The sequence below is a fragment of the Notothenia rossii genome, assembly GCF_949606895.1.
Source record: "Notothenia rossii genome assembly, chromosome: 3".
NCBI lineage: Eukaryota > Metazoa > Chordata > Actinopteri > Perciformes > Nototheniidae > Notothenia > Notothenia rossii.
Genome location: NC_136901.1, coordinates 84,798,748 through 84,821,209, shown reverse-complemented (window position 1 = coordinate 84,821,209; position 22,462 = coordinate 84,798,748). Strand labels below are relative to the sequence as shown.

At 39.6% G+C, this 22,462-nt stretch overlaps 1 protein-coding gene across 1 annotated transcript in view; it reads right to left on the bottom strand.

Annotated features, from left to right (window-relative positions):
- Positions 1 to 21,399, bottom strand: part of fgfrl1a (fibroblast growth factor receptor like 1a) — a gene marked incomplete at its 3' end in the record, with an annotated part of 60,420 nt that extends 39,021 nt beyond the window's left edge. The window contains exons 1-2 of the mRNA XM_079671339.1: positions 20,890 to 21,399; positions 19,239 to 19,319 (exon numbers count right to left, since the gene is read on the bottom strand). Coding sequence (XP_079527465.1) covers positions 19,239 to 19,299 — 61 coding nt within the window. The 5' untranslated portion in view covers positions 19,300 to 19,319; positions 20,890 to 21,399. The remainder of the gene's footprint in view (positions 1 to 19,238; positions 19,320 to 20,889) is intronic.
- Between the last annotated feature and the right edge of the window lie 1,063 nt (positions 21,400 to 22,462).

The following is a 22,462-nucleotide window of genomic DNA, read 5'->3' as shown; positions in this document are numbered from 1 at the left end:
AAAAACAACGTCTGACATCTTGCTGATTGTGTTCCCTTCTCTTCCTGTGGTTCAATTACACACACTAAAATGTTCAGGCCTTTCTGTGGCCTGAGGCAGGAGGCAGACTGATGGCTACACATTAAGTTGTCTTCTTCAGGTATACACTTTCTTGTTGTCACTTCCACCTCGACAAAAGGTCAACTGCTGCTTGTTACTCCGTCCTGACAGTTTACACCAGGCCCGAGGCTGGGGAGGATACGCCGACATCGTTGGAGGGCTACATGACACACACGCACATACACACTTTCAAACATAAATCCAAAGGCTTACACTTGTATCACACGCGCACAAAAAAGGAAAACATACAGCAACCAGGAAAACCTTGAGGAATCTGCTGAGTGGTCGGTACAGCAGCAAAATCCCCAAAGCTAACCACACCATTGTCTGTCTTAGAGCGCGCACACACACACACACACACACACACACACACACACACACACACACACACACACACACACACACACACACACACACACACACACACACACACACACACACACACACACACACACACACACACACACACACACACACACACACACACACACACACAGAGACACAGGATCAGAAAGGTGTAAAACTTTCTATAAATCCTTTTTTCTCTCTTGCTTTTATTTTCCCTTTCTTTGTATTCTCTCCATCCTCACCTGTTCTCACACCTCTTTGTCTCGGTTCCTTTCACAGCAGCTTTTCTAATAGCTGGTTATATTGTTCCACCTTTTCTCTCTCTTCTGGCTGCTGCACCTGTCTACTTTTCACTTGAGTAAAAACTGTCGAACCCTATCCCTTTGGAGGAGATTTAAGTTCAAACATTTCCCTAAACCTAAATAAGAAATGGACCCTAAATGTGACATATAACACCTCATATTCCCACTGTTCCCTCCAAAAATAAAGTGCAGTGTGTACATTTGTTCTGAAACCAGCTGGGTAAGGTGCAACATTAACCACAGACGTTTCCTTTTGGGTTTGTATTTGGCAAGAGCAATACATTTGCTCAGTTTGAGCCCTCAAAACTAAAAAAGCAATTCATCATTTTAATGACACATCCCTCCCAGATGAATACAGGCAAAAAGATTTATGAAGACGATAAATGTAACTTACTGAAGGAAAAGCCAATGTGGGAACAATTTATACTTTGAAATTTCGTCTTGTGTTTGTAACGGTGGGAAAACCAATATTTGCTGCTTAATTTATTGCAACAGCTAGCTTCTGGGTAATTTAATAAAAACGTATAAAATGTCACTGTGAAATTAGATGTATGTTTGTGTCATTGTAGACTGAGGATGTATTTGTTATTGAATGGTCTGCTTTGACATCATCAGAGCAGCTTTACTCATGACTGTGTTGCTCTTATGGAAAACAGTTACTACACTAAAAAGCTATATTTTATTTCGTTTTTTCACTTTGCTGGTATTGAGTTAGGTATACTGTATAAAGCCATTATAGAACTCCCTTTTCTTGAGGTTTGCATAAGGTATATTGTGGATAAATGAAATAAAGTTATTTAATGTGACATTTTCACAAGCCTCTTATGAAAAGAAGTATCATACACAGGTTCCACTTCCTTTGAGATTTTGAAAGACTTGTGACAAAAGCTGAACATTAATCACCTTAAAACACCTGCAGGTTACCATGACTCCTGTTTGTGTTCAGAGAGAAGACTATGCATCAAGACCAAGCCTTATTCATGCAGAAACATCATTTTAACAATGCTTTAATGCAAAAGTTGTTTAAGTTTCAACATGTAAATCCAATAAAAACTGCCAACCTGTGTTTCCTAAAATAAACACTGTGGCAGTTTAATCTCATTTTGCAAGATGGAGGATACTTGAAAATGGGAATAGTGGGAATGAGGCTTCAGAGGAAAGCCAGCGGGAGAACATTAGGTTCTGCAAACCACCGAAAACCAGAGGGTTGGAACTAGAAACAGCTTATGAAGCATTATAAAGGGCTTTTCAGAAACCACATCATGCACAGTGTGCACTTGTGTGAGGGAGTGTGTGTAAAAACAATGTGGGCCTTGTATATAAATGCAGATTAAGTTAAGAAAATACAATAATAAAAGAGGGAATACATGTGTGAAGATATCAGAATAGACACACCTCAGCAGAGCGTTGAGGGATGAAGGTGATGAATTAATCCAAACAAATCCCTGCTAACAATTAGGATTCACAGGTAAACTGCGGACTCGACAAGACACTGACATTTTAATAAGTACCTTGGATAAAACTTTAACATCTTTTCCTTTAACACTCTCTGAGACAAAAAGATAAAGACTGTCAGAGCCAGAGACATCGTGAACGAGCCATTAACAACTCATGACTTGTTGAAAACTGATCTGATATTTGCTCACCGAAAACACACAAAATTATGTTTTGTTTGTTGGTTTCGTCTTTCACGGACGCAAAAGAAAGGTAAATTGGATTTCACGCAGTTTGACAGCGAGCTTATTAAAAAGCCACACCTGTCTCCTGTGATGACAGTGTCTCCAAAACACCCGTGAGACCCGACCTGATTTGGTATCTTATTTTAACAACATATGTGTAAAAGTAAGCAGGAGAAAATGAATAAACGTTCGTTAATAAACAAAGTAAGCAGACCAGCTTATAGGGAGGAAAGTAGGTCAAAGGCCACAAGTCCTATTCCAGTTCAGTGTATGGAGGATGGGGACTGGGTTACATTTTAGGGCAAAAATAAGACCTGAGACAGAAAGGTACCAGGGAGTATACTCTGCTTACATTCATCCTGAAATACTGTTAAGTCAAAACGTGTAAGTGTTTTTTTTCAATAAAGCTGGCACATTATATAAACCACCAGATCCATGGGGTCAGGTGCTCAGTCAGATAAATGTAGGTCTTAAAGATGTTAATAGAAAAAGAACGGTATTTATTTCTACTTATACTTAATTTCTACTTAAGCACAAGCATTCAAATATAATACAAATAATTGCATCAGGAAACTGGTAATGTGCACCGAAGGTTGTAAAATTACCCGAAGCTTACGGATATCTTCTGCATCCATGGGGCCCGTAAAACATAAATACATTTGTGGCCCAATTGCATCATGGGACAGACTTTGAAGTTGTAAAAGATCGGTTGGCCACTATGTCAAATTGGATAAAATCCCGAAGCATTTCCAGGAACAACATATTATATTGTGTTTGTTAGAGTAGATGCAGGTGCGTTTATGGTCTTATAGTTAGGTAGCTGGTTTCAAGACTTAGAGAACATGCAGAGATTATTCATTCATGCAGAAATGAAAACAGCTTCACAGTTTCACTGCTGCCGACCTTCACCCTGACTGTGAAGTCTCTCCTCACAGTGCTGCAGTGGCAGGTGCTGTGGTTGAATGTGAGGAATCTGAGACTAGGGTCATTTAACTTATTCTGTCAATGTCAGGTTGCAGGCACGGTGGACACAACTGTGCCATGACCCTCTGAACCTAAGCACAATCAAACAACCACCTTCAGCTATAGTGATCCTGCTTACATGGTCTCAGTAAATACATCCGCTGTGTGTGTGTGTGTCCTCTGTGTGTGTCTGCAGATTGCCTCGTGCCTTACAGATAAGGCAAGACATAGTTGGTGGCAGATGAGAAATAGTTAACACTCTTGAGTGTGTGTGAGTGTTTGTGTGCACGTGTGTGTGTGAAGTAAACTGTGTCCTCGACCTGACTTTTATCAGCATTTTGGAGGCAGACACTGTTACTCATTCACAGCAGTGATAAAACACGCGCATACACACACATACACACTCGTACCACCACCTGTTGTTGTCTGTTTTAATGATAACTAGGGGAATATTTGCTGTACGGGAGCCTTATTGACATAACACATACAAATAATGGAGACCGAGTACAATGGCGAGAGAGATTGGTTTTTATGAACATCTCCATCTCCAAGTACTTGGCTTCCTACTAGGTAAATAATTGCATATAAGACATAAATGGGTTGAAAGTAAGTGGGTGACCCTGGAAGCCAGAAAACAACAGGAACATTAAACAAGTAGTTAGTTATTTTATATTAAAAGGGTACTCTTTATTTAAGGTTGTTCACTTGAGTGAGGCATCAAGCAAGTCAATCAAATGTCTTTCAGTGACTACAATATATTTTTAATACATAGTTAGGACTGCTTTTTCACCCTTAGTGGTTTATTTCCAAAAAAGTGCTTTAAAACATCGATGGAAAACCCAGGATTTAAAGTGATGCTTTTGCATAGTAATTTTAAAGATCTGTTGATGAAATTTCTACTTAATTAAAATAAATTCTTGCCTACTAACAATTGATTTAGTCTACGATAACCCTAAACATTAATGTTTATAGACTATTTTATGTAACATTAATGTCTAAAAACCTTTCACTTTTCGATAAGTTAGCGCTTATCTAGACTTTTGCCCTGCAACTTACCAAATCAATACTTATGGGCTCATCAACTTAACAAACCTTGCTTTTGTTTGTGCTTAACTCACATGTTTGGGTTCTCCTAACTTTGTTTTATGTGTTAATGACATAACCGAGGGTTGAAACTATTTTTGTTCACATATCACATTGAACGGTATACAGTATTTAGGTATTCAAGTTTCTATGAGCTAATTGTTTTATGTGTAAACTGTAAACATAAAATAATCATGCCAAGCAAAAGCAACAAAGGACTGAATTCCACATAAAAAAGCAGAAACTAAAAGTACATGCATTTGATAATTCAGTATTCCTTCTTCTCCGACCTCTATTTCCTCCTCGTCTCCCTCACATTTCCTCCTCCTCCTCCACCTGTGTTTTCTGCTTCACTGGGTGGGGAGTCAGACATTCCAATCATGCACATAACACATAACACACACACATAACACACACACACAACACACACATTCCACACCAATCCTCAGCCGTGACTAAGTCCATTTGTTCAGCTCAAGTCCCTGTCTCATTTCCAGGCTACCGTGTGTGTTTGTGTGAATGAGACAGAGAGGATTTAGTGTATGTGTGTGTAATTGCATGTGATTAAACTATACAGTAGGCTGTCTCTTTATTTATATTGCCCCATGTTCATTGACATCTCAATGGCTCCTAAAAAGGGAAAAACTGGTCAATGAAGTTGTGACCTTTAACCTTAAACAGTGGATGTTTTAAATCCCTGCCTACTCTGTGTGCTCATCTGTATATTCCCAGGACATCTGGTCAGATCTGTGCAGAACACTATGTTCAATCTGAAAGCTGCATTACTCACCACTTATGGTAAAAAAAGTAAAAATACCAGCACAGACAGTGTTTGCCATGACTGCAGGGTGATTCAGAAACTGAGCCTGAGAGGTGTTGACTGATAGTGGACACTCCACCAAACACACAGACCCACACAATCCCAGAATACCACCTGAAATCAATCAGTCATCATGTCACTTGTAGCGGTCAGTGTGGACTAATCCGTCTGTAATGTTTCTTTCAACTCTTAAACTTGTGTTCCTCTAATCATTCATAATCGTAATTCAAGTCATGTTAAGGTCAGAAACTTGGAAAACATAGAACCAAGTACCTAACAGTCCAGTTGTTCTACCTTTATGTTAGATATAGGCTATTACTACGAGAGCATTTACACCAATAATATCCTGAGTAAAAGTAGCAGCGTAAAAGGAATAGCAGTGGAAGTAGTATTAAAGCAGCACTGTGTCTCATTTTGAGGTTTATTTCTTGCACACTCACAGAAGTGATTCAATTATATTGGCTAAGATTATACCTTTGTTCAGTGGATGTTAAGCAGATGATGTAATAATAAAGTGATAGAAGGATCAAATTGTTCTGTCATAACACGTGACAACAAAACTAACAGGAGACTGACGGAGACGTTAAACAAAATCCGGTCTTTACATGCCCACAGAGAGAGGGGGTGTAATCAGGGGCATTAAGTGAAAACACCAGTACAGGTGAGGCGTGTAGGAGCTTTAAGTACCAGTAAGTGAAAGTACTTGTTTGGCAGAGTGAGTGGACATAATAAGATTTCTTTATTCAAATATCACTTTATAATTGATTCAGTATGTTAATTTAAGCAGCATGTATGGTTTGAGCAAATTGGAACTACTTTATAATAATATCTTTAAAACAGATAATAATATATACAATTTGTATGTTTCTCAAATGTAGTAATGTCCAATCATTGAGTAGCTCTCAAGGGAAAAACACATATTTTCTCATTTACTTTTTTTCTTTGAATGACATGCTTTGTTAGCTAAATAAAAACCCACTGGATTATCATAAAATTGCATTAGCAGAGAGCTTAAAGAAGCCTGTTATTGACAATACTGACAATAGTGCAAAAATTACAATAATCACATACAATACAAAACGTAAGCGCAACACAAGCTACATACAGTTTTATCTAAACTAAACCAATACACCCAAACTGCTAAACCTCCACTACACAGCTGATCTGAGAGCTTTCCTTTCCCCCCACCTTCTCTTTTTTCCACCACATCTCACTGCCTTCGCTAAAGCTGCGACAACACAACAGTTAATTCCCAGAAAGCAGCCCATAAGTACCTTTGTTAATTACGCGTGGAAGAATAGGCCCGTTGTGTCCCTGTGTGATAATGGTGCCAGCACAACAGTGGGATTAGCCGGGGATAATACGTATGCTGAGCTGACCAATGTGATGAAGGGCCATGTAGTGGGAAATAATCAACACAGTTAACTGGTGTGCAGGCTTTCAGCTGGACGTCAGCGCTGTGTGCTTACTGGCAGGGGATTAATGTCCTGGTTGTTTCACTGCGGCTGTATCCAAACGTCTGGAGAAACTCTGTTCTTTATTTTTATACAGATCTGCTCAATGTTTTGCCTGTTACTTTAGGAAAAATGCAAGAAATGCCACGCATGCTATTCTCTGCTGCTTCTCTAATTATTCATAATAATCAACACCGAATGCACTGTCTACTTTGGCTGCTTGTGAAATCCTGAAGAATAGTTGTACCACATTGTGTCAGAACACTCTGTCTTCAGAGTTATGGACTCTTGACTTTTGTCTATGAGTTCTAGCTCAGTGTAAGAGTTTTCGTGGCATTAAATATATTTTAGTTCTTTCATAGTCAAAACGATTTGGAAAGAAATTTACAAAACAACATCGAAACCAAATAGACAACTTTAGAAAATCAGGTCAATTGTTTCACTATCTACACAGCCACATTTCTTAGATTAAAATAAGAACGACCTTCTCAAATGTTATATCCAAAAACTATTTTTCGTGGTATGCCCATGCCAACCACGTAAATGACCGTTTCTTCCATGTCCGTCCAAAATGTCAGCATTTCGTATTTTTATAAATCTAGACATTTGTGTGGAATTGGCATGGCCTTTGATCAATATCATTTAATCAGTTGATCCTTGAGTCAAAGCACACTTTTCCCCTCAAGGTATTGCGGTCCCGCTAATGGGACTTGTAAAAATGAATGGAAAACCTGAAAACATAAATCCGTTTTTACAGACAGATTCAACAAGTTTAAAGCCAAGCCACACATTTGTGAAGACGGGCACATCCAGTGAATTTCACTTGATGTAAAGCTAAATGTACAAATCCTGAAAACAGACTTAAGGCATCAGTAAATGCCAACAGACGATCTTTTCACCCACACTTTTCCGACAATGGAATTTGGGGTGCTGGTCGATCAAAGATGGCAAATGATGTTAAATCTGACAAAATGTATTATTGTTAATCTTGGACATCTTTTATTCTTAGATACAATATTATTCTGGAGACAATAACAAATTGATCGTCTAGTCACCAGTGTATATGTCCCCTTGAGTTCCCATCTTGCAGAACCCACCCCCACATCTCTCACAGTCCTCTCACATTCCCACTGCAGTATGGATTCCACATGGACAGCTGGCACTGGGAGACAGACGAGTGCGTTTGTGACCCCTCGTGTGTGTCGGGGGATCGCTCTGTCACTACAATGAGAGTAGCAAGTCTACCTTAAGTGGGCCTGAGCCAATGTTGTATGATCACTGTTGTCGGGGCTAACCTCTTCACTTTAATCAGCAGGTTGCAAGGAAGGGAACTTGGTGTGTGTGTGTGTCTTGGGAAGTTGTAGCATCTTTCATCGACCAATAAAATGATATAAACACTGCAATGCTCCGTTCACAACTATTGTTAACTTCATACTAAACATAACTTGTGCTATCTCTACTAGCGCACATGCTAGCACTACACAACCTGAGAGACACGTTTTTCCTTAAAGAAGTTAGCTACTTGTGTAACTTAAAAAAATCAAAAACAACCTAAACTTTAAAATGTTTATATATAAATTTATGACGATGCATAATATATATCTACAACTTGGTTTTGCACCCCAAAAGGCTCTTTATCATCCTTTGGCATGATTAAGAGCACAACTTAACAAGCACAATATGTCATAGCTAGAATCTACAGCTTACAAAAACTATTTCCTAAAGCTGTCTGCCTTAACTTCCTGGCCCTGATCAGCCTCCAATTCCTGGGATCAAAGGTCATCTGTATGTCTGATAAACTACTAAGGACAGAGAGCGTGCCCGACTGTCCATAACATGTCAATCACATTTCAGACTGAGGTCATAGTGGTGGTATTTTTCTGGTTTAGGGTAACCTTTTATTCCTGTCTTTCTGTCTATCACAGTAAATAACACAAATACACCCACACACACACACACACACACCCACACACACACACACACACACACACACACACACACACACACACACACACACACACACACACACACACACACACACACACACACACACACACACACACACACACACACACACACACACACACACACACACACACACACACACACACACACACACACACACACACACACACACACACACACACACACACACACAGCTGCCATAGTGCTGTATCACCCTCAACCAGACCCAATCTGACAGACCCAAGCCCAAAGAAAACAAGAGTCTGTGTCTCCTGTCCCAGCGATCACCTTTCAACATCTCATTTGTAAGGCCATCAGGAAAAACAGCTGGAGACTGTGTTTAAGTGTGTGTGTGTGTGTGTGTGTGTGTGTGTGTGTGTGTGTGTGTGTGTGTGTGTGTGTGTGTGTGTGTGTGTGTGTGTGTGTGTGTGTGTGTGTGTGTGTGTGTGTGTGTGTGTGTGTGTGTGTGTGTGTGTGGTAGGTGGGGGTTAAGGAGGTTGGGAAAAGTCTGATTGAAGGGTAGACAAGGCAGAGAGAAACCAGCAGAGACAAAGAAAGTGGTAGAGGAATTAAATTGTCAGAGAGCGAGATAGAGAATGGCAGAGAGAAGAGACAGATCAGAGAGAGATGATGTAAAGGCAGCAGAGAACAGACAATTAGCGCCATGACACCCGTAAAGACCTCCCTGTGGACTGCGTTTCTCTCTTGCTTCAACTGTTTTTGTTTCAAAGAAAATAGTCTATTGAATATTGATAATCCAAAGTAACATGGAACACTATTTCACTGGATTCCCATTTAGATGGAGAACTAAATCATCTGTCGGATGTTAGGGTAGAGGGGAATAGTAGCCCTTCAGTGGTGGCGGCGCCAGATATTTTATTTTGGGGGTGCTGTGGGGTAGCTTGACGTTTCATAGAGGGTGCTCAAACATTTAGGGTTTCCAATTAATGTATCGGTCGCTGCAGTTACATTTTCTACTGCAACATTCCCCACACGCACATACCCGTACCCGCGACTCTTACAATGAAGGCTCGATAATCAGTTCACCGCTTATAGGTGGAAGCAGGGGTAAAGTGCTATTTTAGGTGGTGTGTGGACCTGTTCATCAGGATTTTTTTTTTTTTATTGAAGTTAAATGCATCAATCTGGTGCACTTTGAGAGCAAAATTAAACTGAACTGTAAACATATTTTCTATTTCTTTAAGGGTATTTTACAAATCACTCCCCTTTTAAACGGTATACTTGTTTTACTGTACTATTGTATTTCATAGCCTACCTGTTTTTCATTTATTCTCTTATTTTTGTATACCTATAATGATCATATACACGTGGCGTGTGCCTCGGAAATACTTGTTTACATTAATCGTGACCAAACCGTTTGAGACCCACTGAGATAACTTAGACTAAAGTTAACTATCTAAACATTCAGAGAGTCCTTTACCTCACCTGAGTCTCTCAGTCTGACAGGAGAGGACTTTCCCTTCACCTTGTTGTGGAAACAGCTCCTTCTATCCATTAGAGTAGCTAGCTAGCACCAGATGCTAACAACAACAACAATCTCCGGTACCAGTGCGCACTCTCTCTCTATCGCACACAAAATGGCTCACACACACACACACACACACACACACACACACACACACACACACACACACACACACACACACACACACACACACACACACACACACACACACACACACACACACACACACACACACACACACACACACACACACACACACACACAGAGCCGAGCCGAGCCGAGCTTGAATGAAACACAGAGACTGGGCTACTTGTACTGTAGCATATTATTTTTGAATCAATACTTTTTCAAATTATGAATTTCACACATAAAAATGAAAAAAGACACTAGGCACTAGTGCAGCACCCCCTAGCGCCCCCCTGGCGCCGCCTATGTAGCCCTTTAATATAAACGTTTTTCCCTAAAGGGACTTTTTAGATAGTCACAACTATAATTGATAACTTAATTTGTTTCTGTTTTGCCAATACTGACCAGATAACGTATTTCGTACGTATTATATTATGTAAATAAGTTCTCCCTCTGATAAAATACATGTGTTCATGATGCTCAACCAAAAAACGACTTTTCTTTTTTAAATGAATGAGATATTACAGCTTTAAAACACACATTTAGAGACAGGCTTGGTTATATAACCTCATGGTATTGTTTAATAGCCTGAACTTTTGAAGGGCACTTAAACTGATATCATAGTTGTCCAGAAATGCTGATGAAATTTAAGAAACTAAAAAGATATTTCAAACAAGAAGATTGTTCATAAATCAGGATTTAATTGTATAATTCCTTGATTCGATTTCTTAATCGACATAATTGCACATTCAATCATAAAAACAACGATGTTCAACTTTAAATCTCTCTTACATTTAAGTGTTACCACTAACAATGTAGTCAGTATCTTCATAAAAGCTGGATTTAATGTATTAATGGATGTTTGTTAATTCTGTTTCTGACCCCATGTCAGTGAGGTTACTGAACGAAGACAGAGGGGAGATAAAGGAGTGAAAGCAGTGTGTGTTGTCCTGTGGGGTTCCTGGTGTGTTATTACAGTCTCTTCTGGTGCTGGCATGTGCTTTCTCTGACCCTACCTCACACACACACGCACAAACGTACCCACGCAGGCTAGCACAAAAGCTACGCACACACTCCCTGACCCCCCCCCCTGATCCACTGAATGACCTCTGACCCGCAGTGCTGTAGCATTGACCAAACATACCCCAACCCCACTGAGACCACAATACAGCACTGTGGCGCCACGACCCACACAATACTGCACTATGTAGGAGAGACAGAGAGAAGCTGGGAAGAAACAGAGTAAGAGGGAGAACACAAAGAAACTTTGACATAAGTCAAATGACACATTCAAACAAGGAGCTCATACAAAGTCATCCTCAACTACCTGCTACTACGATGACCATTAATACAAACACAATGTAAGAAACGTGCGTTGTCTAAACTCAGATGCATATCCTCTCCTCCCTAAATATCTTTCTAATGTCCCGATGAAAACAATTTACCCCTGCAATATATATATATATATATATATGCAATAAGATAAGCTCATACTGTCTCTGCGTGTACCTACAGCAGTATGCATACAGTATATGCTGTGATTTAAGTACAGCAATCATTTCTCCCAATCTGTTCCTTATCAATCTTCAGTTTGACTTTGGGATAGTCTCTTTACTTTATCAGTATAAACTCATGCTGTGTAGTCAAACACTCTTCAAACAAACATATATTTATTTATTCTATTGGAGCTCACACAGTTTCCATACATTCCGAATATGTAGAGATGAATCTTGGGGAAATATGTAGGAAGATATGCTTCAAATGACAAGAACATTCCCAATTGAATGCATGGTGCAGCCATAAAAGCATAGTCTAAAGGTTCTATGTTTAACTCAATGTAAACATCATATAGCAAACATATATGGTGTGGCACAAGAGGATTTTAACAGCCTTCTATATTCTCTAAAGGGGGGATAGAGGGTAAACTGATGTCAAAGTGTCATTGTTCTTTAACATCTCTTTCTTTGTCTCGGACTATTTCTCTCCACAAAGCCTTATTTTGCTATCTAATCTTCTCCTGTTGCTCTCGTCTCTGCTGCACCCCCTCTACAAACACGCATCACATTTTCACATCCATGCGACACGCCGTCAACCCCCACAGAGAGCGTCCAGACAGCCCCATTACCACCCCACCATTAGCAGAGTCAAAGCAAACATTGACTTTATCTAAATGTGGGCTAATAGCCTTTAACATTAACAGGCACCCGTAAAACTCTAAAGGAGATCAGGGGAAGCAGAGGCGGGGTGTGGGGGGGGGGGAGAGGCTGCTCCTTACGGTCCCTGCAAATGGGTTCATGTCACAGTTGCTTAATATCTTTTGGAGTCGAACACAGACATAGATACGTGTAGGTAATGCTGGTTTTTTAAACCGTTTCTAACAAGAATATAAGCGGAAAATCCCACATCACTCAGACTGTCGATATAAAAAAAATAACTCTTCGAAGTCAAACTCTATTCAAACTAAATGTGCAATTGACAATAGAATAACAAAGAATATGTTTTTTTAATTTGATAATCCTTCTCTAATTTCTCATTTAAACGTTGTTCTGTAAACCACAGCTCTATCCAAACAGTCAAATAGACAACATTTGGCTCTTGCATTAGGATTTAACAAGAGGACCTGTGTCCTTTGAAGCTTCCCTTTGTCTGTTAATCACCGTGTAATTGAGAGACACGTTTCTCACATTCAAAGCACACAATGAACACATTGACCATTTAGAAATAATAAATGAATCATTATAATAGTCACCCTAAAATACTTATTAATTTCCTTTTTTCATTCAATCTTAAGCAAATCTAAAACAAGGTCAAAGACACATTTTGGATTCAGTTCTTCACTAACTGAAACATATTGTACATCAATTGTTGCTTGAGAAAATGCACTTTTCTAAAACCCTCGTCTATGAATGCTGATGAAAGTTCCAACCTTCTGGATGCAGTTCTTTCTGCAAACCTGCGTCTGGCGGGCAGATGCCCATCAGGCCGTATAATGGTTATCAGCTTGTCAAATGGTATTTACAATAGTTAGCTGTGACTTAGGACACTTTGCATGCTTAACAAACAAGAGGGAGGATGGAGGGGATTTACTGACGTAAGTCTATAAAGTGTGCCTGTTTACAATGAGGTGAAGCAGTGTGTTTGAAGCATCTGTCTGCGGTATGCAGTTGTTAACTCTATGAGGAATCAAGATGCTCTCCTCCTTTCTTCACATGAAGAGAGGCAGATGCCTGCCACAAATACCACCGTGGACTTTATCACAACATCTAATATCATGGTTAATCAGTACCGAACACAGTGTGTGGAGGAACTACACATGAATGTAGTTTAAGCATAACATGACATGATTCATTAAATATGAACCCTTTTTATTTATTGGTCACCTATAACTCCTTGTTAAAAGATGTTCTGTGTAACCAGGGCCATTGCTTTTCAAACACTCAGAGCATACATGTATCAACAACACATTTCAGTAATCAGTAATGTGCGCCTTCATCTGTTTTTAGTACTTCAGCTCTTTCTCCACTACTTCTCCCTGATCCCTGCAAGTTGGAAACTACTCTGTGTTTCTCAATGTCGAGTAAAGCTGCTCCAGAGCCACTATTTCATCGAGTGCCGCCGAAGGACTGTTCCAAAGTCCAGCATACTTGGAATTCTACGGAGCCCGGCGTACTTTGTAGCGAGAAATTTCGAGGCTGCACATGTGTAGACTCCGCGGTCTTAAAATCCCCACAATGCTTTGCGCACGGACCAATTTCCCCAAATCTGTGGCGGAAAATGTAAGGCGGGGCCTCTCATATGACGCACACCTGCACACTTGCTAGCCTGTTCCACTCTTCGTTTTCCGAATGCCAGGAAGTGTTCTTGCCTCGCTTCTGAAGCAAGTGACTCTGAAGACACGTGCTACCAAGCAAGCATACTCAACATTGAGAAACACCCACAGTATGCAGAAACGATTTAGCTTGATGTCCAAGGAGGTAAATGGAACAAGGAAAATTAGAGACGGAACAATCATCTGAAACCATGAACACCTCACCTATTTACTGAACGTCTTCATAGGAAGTCGCCTCTTACTTTTACAAAAGCTTAAAGCTCTACTATCCATAGCTTCTCCGATGACTGTGTGCCTCCTCCTCCTCCAGCGCTTTTTACCTAACCACAATTCTCTCCTACCCATCATTGTTAGTGTTAGCATGCTAATTACATTCCTCAGTAATGAGTGTGTGGGACAGGAGGTTGTTAACTGATTGTGGGCTATGTGTGTGTGTGTGGTTGTGGGTTTTTGTGTGTGTGTGCTTACATGTGTTAGGTCATATTTATGGCTAGCATCTTCTAGTTGTATACGTTTTCAGCATGTGTGTATCGGCTGTTTATACTCTGCACTGTTTGCAGGGACGATACTCTCTGTTTCTTTGGTGCATCTCTGTTTTTTGGCAGCTTCGATGGATTTGTAATGTGTTTGTGGCTCTTTACACTTGGTAGTACAACAAGTGAACCCTCTCATCTTTTTCCTCTCACTCCCTCTGAAATGGGTGGTCTAATGGAACACATTTCATTGTTTAGACAATGCACACAAACCCACATTTATCATCTAACTTTTTGGTATATGTTTTCTTTTCTGAATCTGCTTCAAAGGGTTGGTGTAGAAGAGGCAGACATGATGGATGTGATATACTTGCTGTAGGTCATTTCCTCACACATCATCCCAGGTCGTGGCGGAGACAAAATGAAAATCCCTCCTGGAGTAACTTCAACAATTACATTATAATTATTATCTTCTCCAAACTGTTGCAGTTGTTTGGTTTACATAAATACCATCTGACATGCTGATCACCATCTGACATACACTTGGCATATCACATCAAATTCACAGTTAATGTATGTTAGTGTGTGAGATGGCAAACAGAAACAAAACCGCTGAGAAATAAAGAACTTTTAATCTGTGCAATGCAATGTCTAATGTTATGTGGTATTTCAATCCCCACAAACCACCTCCATTATCATCGGCCCAGAGACAGAACGGAGGTAAAGGTATTTAGATTTCAGGGTGATTTGGAAAATAGAGAAAAATTTCCTGGAAGCTGTACTTGTTGGTGGAATATTGTGATTTGGCTTTACGGCAAGCTAAAATTGCTTATGATGTTAAAGAAAGACAAATGGAACATTTACTCGGATGAAAAACTTTTCAGTGTAAATAGTATAAGAACGGCACATTGTTCACAGCCGTCATGAATCCAATTATTGAGGTACATAGCAAGATTTAATTCGCACTTAATGAAGTCGGATTTTTTGCTGATCATAATGAAATTGCCCTGACATCATCCTCAAGAATAGATCCTTGCATTTGCCACCTAATAGACTGATGTGTGCGGGTTACCGATTTATAAATCTCTGTTAAGTGAAAGAGATTGTAAAGATGGTAGTTTTGTCATTTATAATGGGAGTGTTTTGCAGGACACAGAATACCATGTCTCGCAAGGGACATCTATCTGACCAATCAGTCTGCAGCGTTTTAACTACAACTTCTAAACCTGACACTTCTTTAGAACCCTGACAGAGGTGAAAAATAATAAGGTAATAATGAGGTAATATCCACAACTTTCACAATTAGAAATCCCCAAAAATGAACGGTGCCAAGCAAGTTGAGTGGATTGGTACTCTACCATGCGCTGGAAATGCTGCATACCTCTGTCTGGAGTTGCAGGTAGCCCACAATGCTTTGGCCTACTGCTAGTCTATGACCTCTGCATTCAAGCTCAATGTTGTTCAGCTAACAGCGGAGAATGCTAATCTCTCAGCTGCTCAGTCTCATGCTCAGCCACACACGCACACACACATGCACACAGAGGCTCAGACACTGGTTCACACAGCAGGGTTGTGTATGTGGTTTATGTGACTCTCTGCTTTAATAAGGGGCATAAATGTTGAGTCTTTATCTTTCTGTTCCTATCTGGAGGCTAATCTCTGTCCGCATCCTGTTCCTTCTCTTTGGCTTCCCTTTTCCTCTCTTTATCTATATCTCTTCCTCTCTTTCTGTCCTGTTCCAGCCCTCAATCTCTTATTTTTTCTCTTCATCTGCAGAGATCCAACAAAGCTTTTAGCATTCCCACTGTTCCTGCTTACATTCGCTGATCGGCACACGCAGTGGAAAACTGCCTTCAGTGCCATCTGATGCTCAGCACTCACAGACTCCCAAAACACCCAGGGAGAAGTAACTTATAACAAATCTATTTTACATTTGGCCTTTCTCGCATGCAATCATTCAAGGAATTCTTTTTTGCTCTTTCTTTAAGGCATAAGTCACACTGCAGTATTTTAGTGCAATTATAAAGAAGTTATTGGACAGTACTCTCTTTAAACACTAGCAGACTTATATTTATTGTGACTGAATGCAGTGTGTGCAAAGGCGGTTGCAGAGAGGAGATAAAGCCCAAAAGAGTTCATTTTTTCCAATCATGTCCAAATGTGTCTTATGATATTTAGCTATTTATTGTTCATTGTTTACATAGTTGCCCTGAGTAACCCCTCTCCAGCAGTGTTGGGTGTAACGCGTTACAAAAGTAACGGAGTTACAGTAATATATTACTTTTTGCTGTAACAAAGTAATATAACACATTACTAATGAAATGTGGGTAATATATTACACGTTACAATGCTCAGTAACGCAATTACAACACATTTTAACCCGAAATTAAATGGTGTTTTGTTGAATGTACTAACATAGCGAGACATTCCGACACCAGACAAATTGTGCGGGTAGATTAGTAAACCTGGTGTGTTTACCCTGAGGCTTCGCGTCGGGATCTTCGGAGCAGTTGATAACATATTGTACCCATTTGATCAATAAAACTGTTCTGAATTAATTCTTCAGTAACTTAAGTATCTTTTTCCTTCCCAAATGACAGCGAATAACTGGTAACAGTTGTAAATCGTAGATTGTTTACCGTCCCAAAGTCCGTCTTATTTACAGTTTTTGGTCAATTTGATATAAGCTTTTTTCCAGCTTAAGTGATATACTGCAGACTTGCTTGTTTCTGAGTTGTTCCCTGACAGCTTTTGCACTGGGGCCACTGGCAGTTGCCCTTTACTGCCCGCAAGCTTGTTGGACTAACACATTGATTTTGCTTAACATCGTCTAGCTTGAATTGTTTAATGTATACAAATTAAAGCCAGGGGATAACTGCGGGTACATCTTGCAGGAGTTGGTTGAGTTTGCCTCAAATAATCAAAGATCAAACTCCTGCTTTTTACAAAATCGGTTAAAAATCTGCAATTTCCTGCATTCTTTTATCAGATTATTCAGCTTTTCTGTTAAACATTAGACTTTGAGACGAGATACAGACAGAGAACAGATGACTTCCTGCATTACTCGAATACAAAAACCACAAATTCACAATTACATGGTATGAACCTCAGACCACAAGGCCACTAAAACCCAGCGTCCCACTCCACACGCATCCTGTATAAATGCCTTTGGCCTGCCTCTTTATAGTCTTCAGTCATTGTAACAGATAACAACACAGATAACAAAACACAATACTACATTTGGCAAACATGGAAGCGAAGAGAAAAGTTTTCTTCAACATTTCACAGTAGCTTTAGATAGATCTTTACAATTTCACAAAGAGATAAGATCTGTCCGGCAACCCGAGTCCAGCCAATCACAGATAAAGTAGAACATAGCTCCTAATAGGTAAATTAGAGCGTTTTGTCCCCTCTGTCCTCTCCATGCTCTCCTGTCCTCTCTCTCACACCCTTTCCTATAATCTTTTTCCTTCCCTTTTCCATTCCTTCCTTCCTCACTCTTTCCTCTAGTTCCTTTTTTCCTTTCCCTACTTCATCAAATATGACTCCAGTCTAATGTCCAGAGTCCTTTTTCTTTCCATCTCTCTCCTCTTGCCTCCCCTGCACCCCCTTCTTCTGTCTCTCTCTGCAGCCTGCCCTGGTTTCAATGACAAACTGCAGGCGGTCAGGGGGAGTAAATGCTGTAGCATTGCACAGCAAACATCCCTAATAGGCTAATCTAATCTCATCTCTTTGCGGTCTATGGGCCTGTGTTTACTTTCGGCCCTGTGTCTGCACGCTGGCTCGGCCTCGCCTCGCTGAATACTGCTTTGTTCCCGCTGAAAACTCATCATTGGTGTGATCTCGGGAGCGGGCCCTAGCACGGGGAGCGTCTGCCCATTAAGCCTGCAGGCTGGGTTTTGTTCTCATCTATGTACAGCTTCTGTAGCTGTTTGTTTTAGTTTCAATTAAAGAAACAAAGTAGCATGCCAAGTACCCAGGATACTGCTCTGTGACTGACCCTGACCACTGAACTCCCCTGTGGGGCTTTACAATTTAGAATAGAAATACTGAATTGTACCACACAGCCAACAAGGTAGCATCTTTGCTAAATAAGCAGGATGTAGAAAACCACACTACAAATGTGAAAGTCCCAGGCGGGTGCAAGCATACTTGACAGTGACTGAATAACCAGCCGAAGTCAAAGGTTCACTGACTATCCAAAGAGCAAAGGCATTCATTGAGTAAAGTTCAACCAAGGACAAATATCTGCAGATATTCCAATATCTGAGCAAATGTATCAGTGCAGAAAGACCCAATGTATATAAATGCTTAAAAAGCACAATGTTTTACAAAGCATACTATCAACGTCCAGGTGACGGAAAGAGGAAAAAGACAGAGGAGAGGGTTCACTCCTGCTACCGTCCTCCTGACTTTAGAACAGCAGTGTGACAGCAAGAATGCAAAAATAGTAAATGTAACTACAGAAAAATGACTCCGGCTGAACCTTCGGAAGACACTTTTACAAGTGTCGCCACGGAGTCATGTCAGCGGCCGTGATTTATCTTACTGCTGGCATGGATGGCTGTAATGCTCCGAGTGTCAGTGGAAATCAGGGCTTCTGTTACTCACCCCTGGCAGCAGCGGACGTCAGAAACACCTCCAGCAGCAGGAAGACCCAGAGAAGATCCATTTAGGTTTAATGATCAGCTTCTTTAAATAAAAGGAAATGAAGTTTCTTGAAGTTGCATTTTGAAAAGATTACAGGTGATATATCTTTATTAAGGAGATACTGAGTAATTAGTGGAACATGCATTTTAATCTTCACATTACAGCAGTGTAAATACAGTAAATCGAAACTGCAAGAGTCTATTCATTTCTAAAAAATCTACGAGCCAAGCCTATTATTTCACTATCTAATGAGTTGTTTACTTTATGACTTTAGGTGAAAATAGCTGCTGTGGCAAGGAATACAAACTTCCAATTGACTCAAAGCTGGTGAGCATTATTGTAAAAAAAACTGCCTTAAAGTTCAGACAATAACTAGGAGCATCTTTGTAGAAAATAATTCCTCAATAAAGGAAACTCATCACATAGGCTTTTTTCCTAAACAAAACTGGTTAGATATGTGTGTGTGTTTCCTATATCCAGATGTTTTAAAATCTCCCTGTATTAAGTGTTCTAAAAGTTAGACGTTTAATAGGAGATAAAGGAATAAACACACTCACTTCCAAAATTCTACTTCATCTCCTCTATTCATTCATATTGCTTTTTGCCTTCTAAACCTTATCTGGGTCTACAAGAGTTCACAGTAGTCAGAATAGAATAAGTTGTCCATCATCTGGCTGAAAACCGCTACAAATCCATCATAATGCTAGGGCACAGGAGCACGTCAAACTATTTTCCTTAGAGATGTATTCGGTCCACCTGTCCACATGTCTCTCGTTACAGTGGTTTTAATCTCTCCGCCACATAAATTCTTCTGTGAACCTTATGAGATCTTATTTCAGTTCTTCGCATGTTGTATCTTTGATCAGCATCTGTCAAACTCAGCGTCTCAGTTTCCCAGAAAAACTGCTGCACACTTATAAGTGCTGGATAATTGATTTGATTTGTGGCTATCAAAGAGCAGATTTCCACCCTACCAAAGTCAGGTTTAGTCATGTTTTCAAGTGAATAAGTATGTACTTATCTAACTGGATGAACAATCTTTATTCCCAAAATGTCCAATACAAATCAAAGAAAGCAAGTGGTTTCATATTCAATAGTTAATGGTGCTTTAAAAGAAGGTGAGCCCAAAACCTGTGATTCCTTGCATTAAGATGTTCTAGATTGGCGATATAATTAATTTAAATGTATCACTGTTAGAAATCATTAGTGTATGCCAATTAATTAAAAACCTAGATCATAAACCCACCCATTCACCTGCATTATGGCGTGTTCAATTTCCCTTTTAAAAACATATTGTATTGTGTTAAAGTACTGAAAGTACTTCATACATGTGGAAATAAGTGGTGCATATGTGCTCTACTATGTTATAACTGTTCTAAAGGGATATTGCAAAATCAAAGCCAGCCGCTATAAGTTAATTATTATCATTATTATATTGAAATAAGTAAATTAAATGACGTTTACTGTTAGTGGACAAGTCTCAGTAACCTAAATTGTAGAATAAAGACCAAAGTAAACATGAAAGTTTGTACTCACTCTAAAGAGCACCATGTATTAGGACATCAGTATACATGATATTAATGGGACTTGGTTTGTAAATAATAATACTTACTTTAAAAAGTGACGAGATCTCCACAGTGTTACCCTCTGATGACCTGCACGTATATCATGCCGAGCAGTCCTTCACCTCCTCTCCAATGAGTTTATGACTGCGATATCTTAATCCGTTTTTCAAACCCAGAATAAAATACAAATGTAGGTAGACGCCTGCCACCGAAACGCCGACAAGTCTTGAATGAAGTCGACTTTGACAAAGTGTGCACAGTAGGCTGTGTCTCCGAGAGCGAAAATGCGAGTTAATATAGAAACATATATCTCAAATGTAAGCTAAATTCAAACACGTGAGGCTGTAGTATTTCTGACAGTCCGCATGTAAACCGTTCCGAGGGACACCCCTCATAGAGCCGGGATAAGACGAAAAGCAAAAGAGAAAAAATACCAAACTTTATCTACTTTTCCCCAGGTTTGCATGACCGTTCACACACCTATCTATAAAATAAAATCCTGAATACAATATCCAAATTGCCTTCAGCAGCGGCTCACGGTCCAAACTTCAGCCGCAGGCGAGAAAACAAACTGCGTCTACTGACTGTCCGAGAACGGAACTTTCAGCCAATCATCGAGCAGACCAATCAGAGCGCGCACCAATCAGCGAGCAGGAACTCGCTGGACAAATTTGGAGCGGTTTATGGGGAGAGGAGAGGGCAATAACCCAAATAAATGTAAATCGTGTTATTATCCTAACTTAGTAGATCACCTGCCTTGATTAATTGTTATATTATTTCATTACTTGTATATAACATAAATAAGAATGATTGTTGTTAGCAGTAATCATAGTAGGCTAGTAGTGGTGGTGGTATATAAAAACGTTATAATTTAGAACTTTTCCCATTAAAAAAAAAAAATCGATTCTGTTTTATTAGATTAGTCATCCACTCAAATAGTCATTCAGGTAGTTTTCCATGCCAAAATGTCATGCAATAATATCGAAATGTCTCTGTTCTGCTATATTTTATTTATTTCAGAGATTGTATCATATCATTTTAATCTGCATATCTTTAGGTTTTGGGAACTGAAACAACAATACATTAAAATACATCACCATTGACTTTGACAAACTGGGATAACTTTTTATACTGTTTTCTGACATTTTAATCGACCAACGATTGATCATTATCTGAAATAAAAAAAGTGTGAGTTGCAGCCCTATTCTTTTCTATTCAATTCATGAAGTGTAGTGCATGTACATGATCCATTAGAGCTCGCTCTTAGCAACATTATGGACCTACACTGCCCCCTTCCGGCATGTGAGCGTTATTACAGCAATATGCTAACAAGCTTTGACAACGAACATGTTTCCTAATAATGAAAACACTCATCCTCATTCCTTTATCATCAATGATTGACAGGCAGGGGACCTGTGTTTTGTCCTTTTAGTACACATTAGTAGCCTAATCAAAAAGGTGTGCCACATTATAATTGTATTATAACTAAATGTTACCACTGACTGAGGTATTGGAACTATATTACTGGTTTTGTGTCAAAACGTTAATTCATTGATTGTCTCTAAATGAAATGTGGATGTAAACAAACCGTCCTCAGTCAGGCTTTGAACCTGAAGAGTT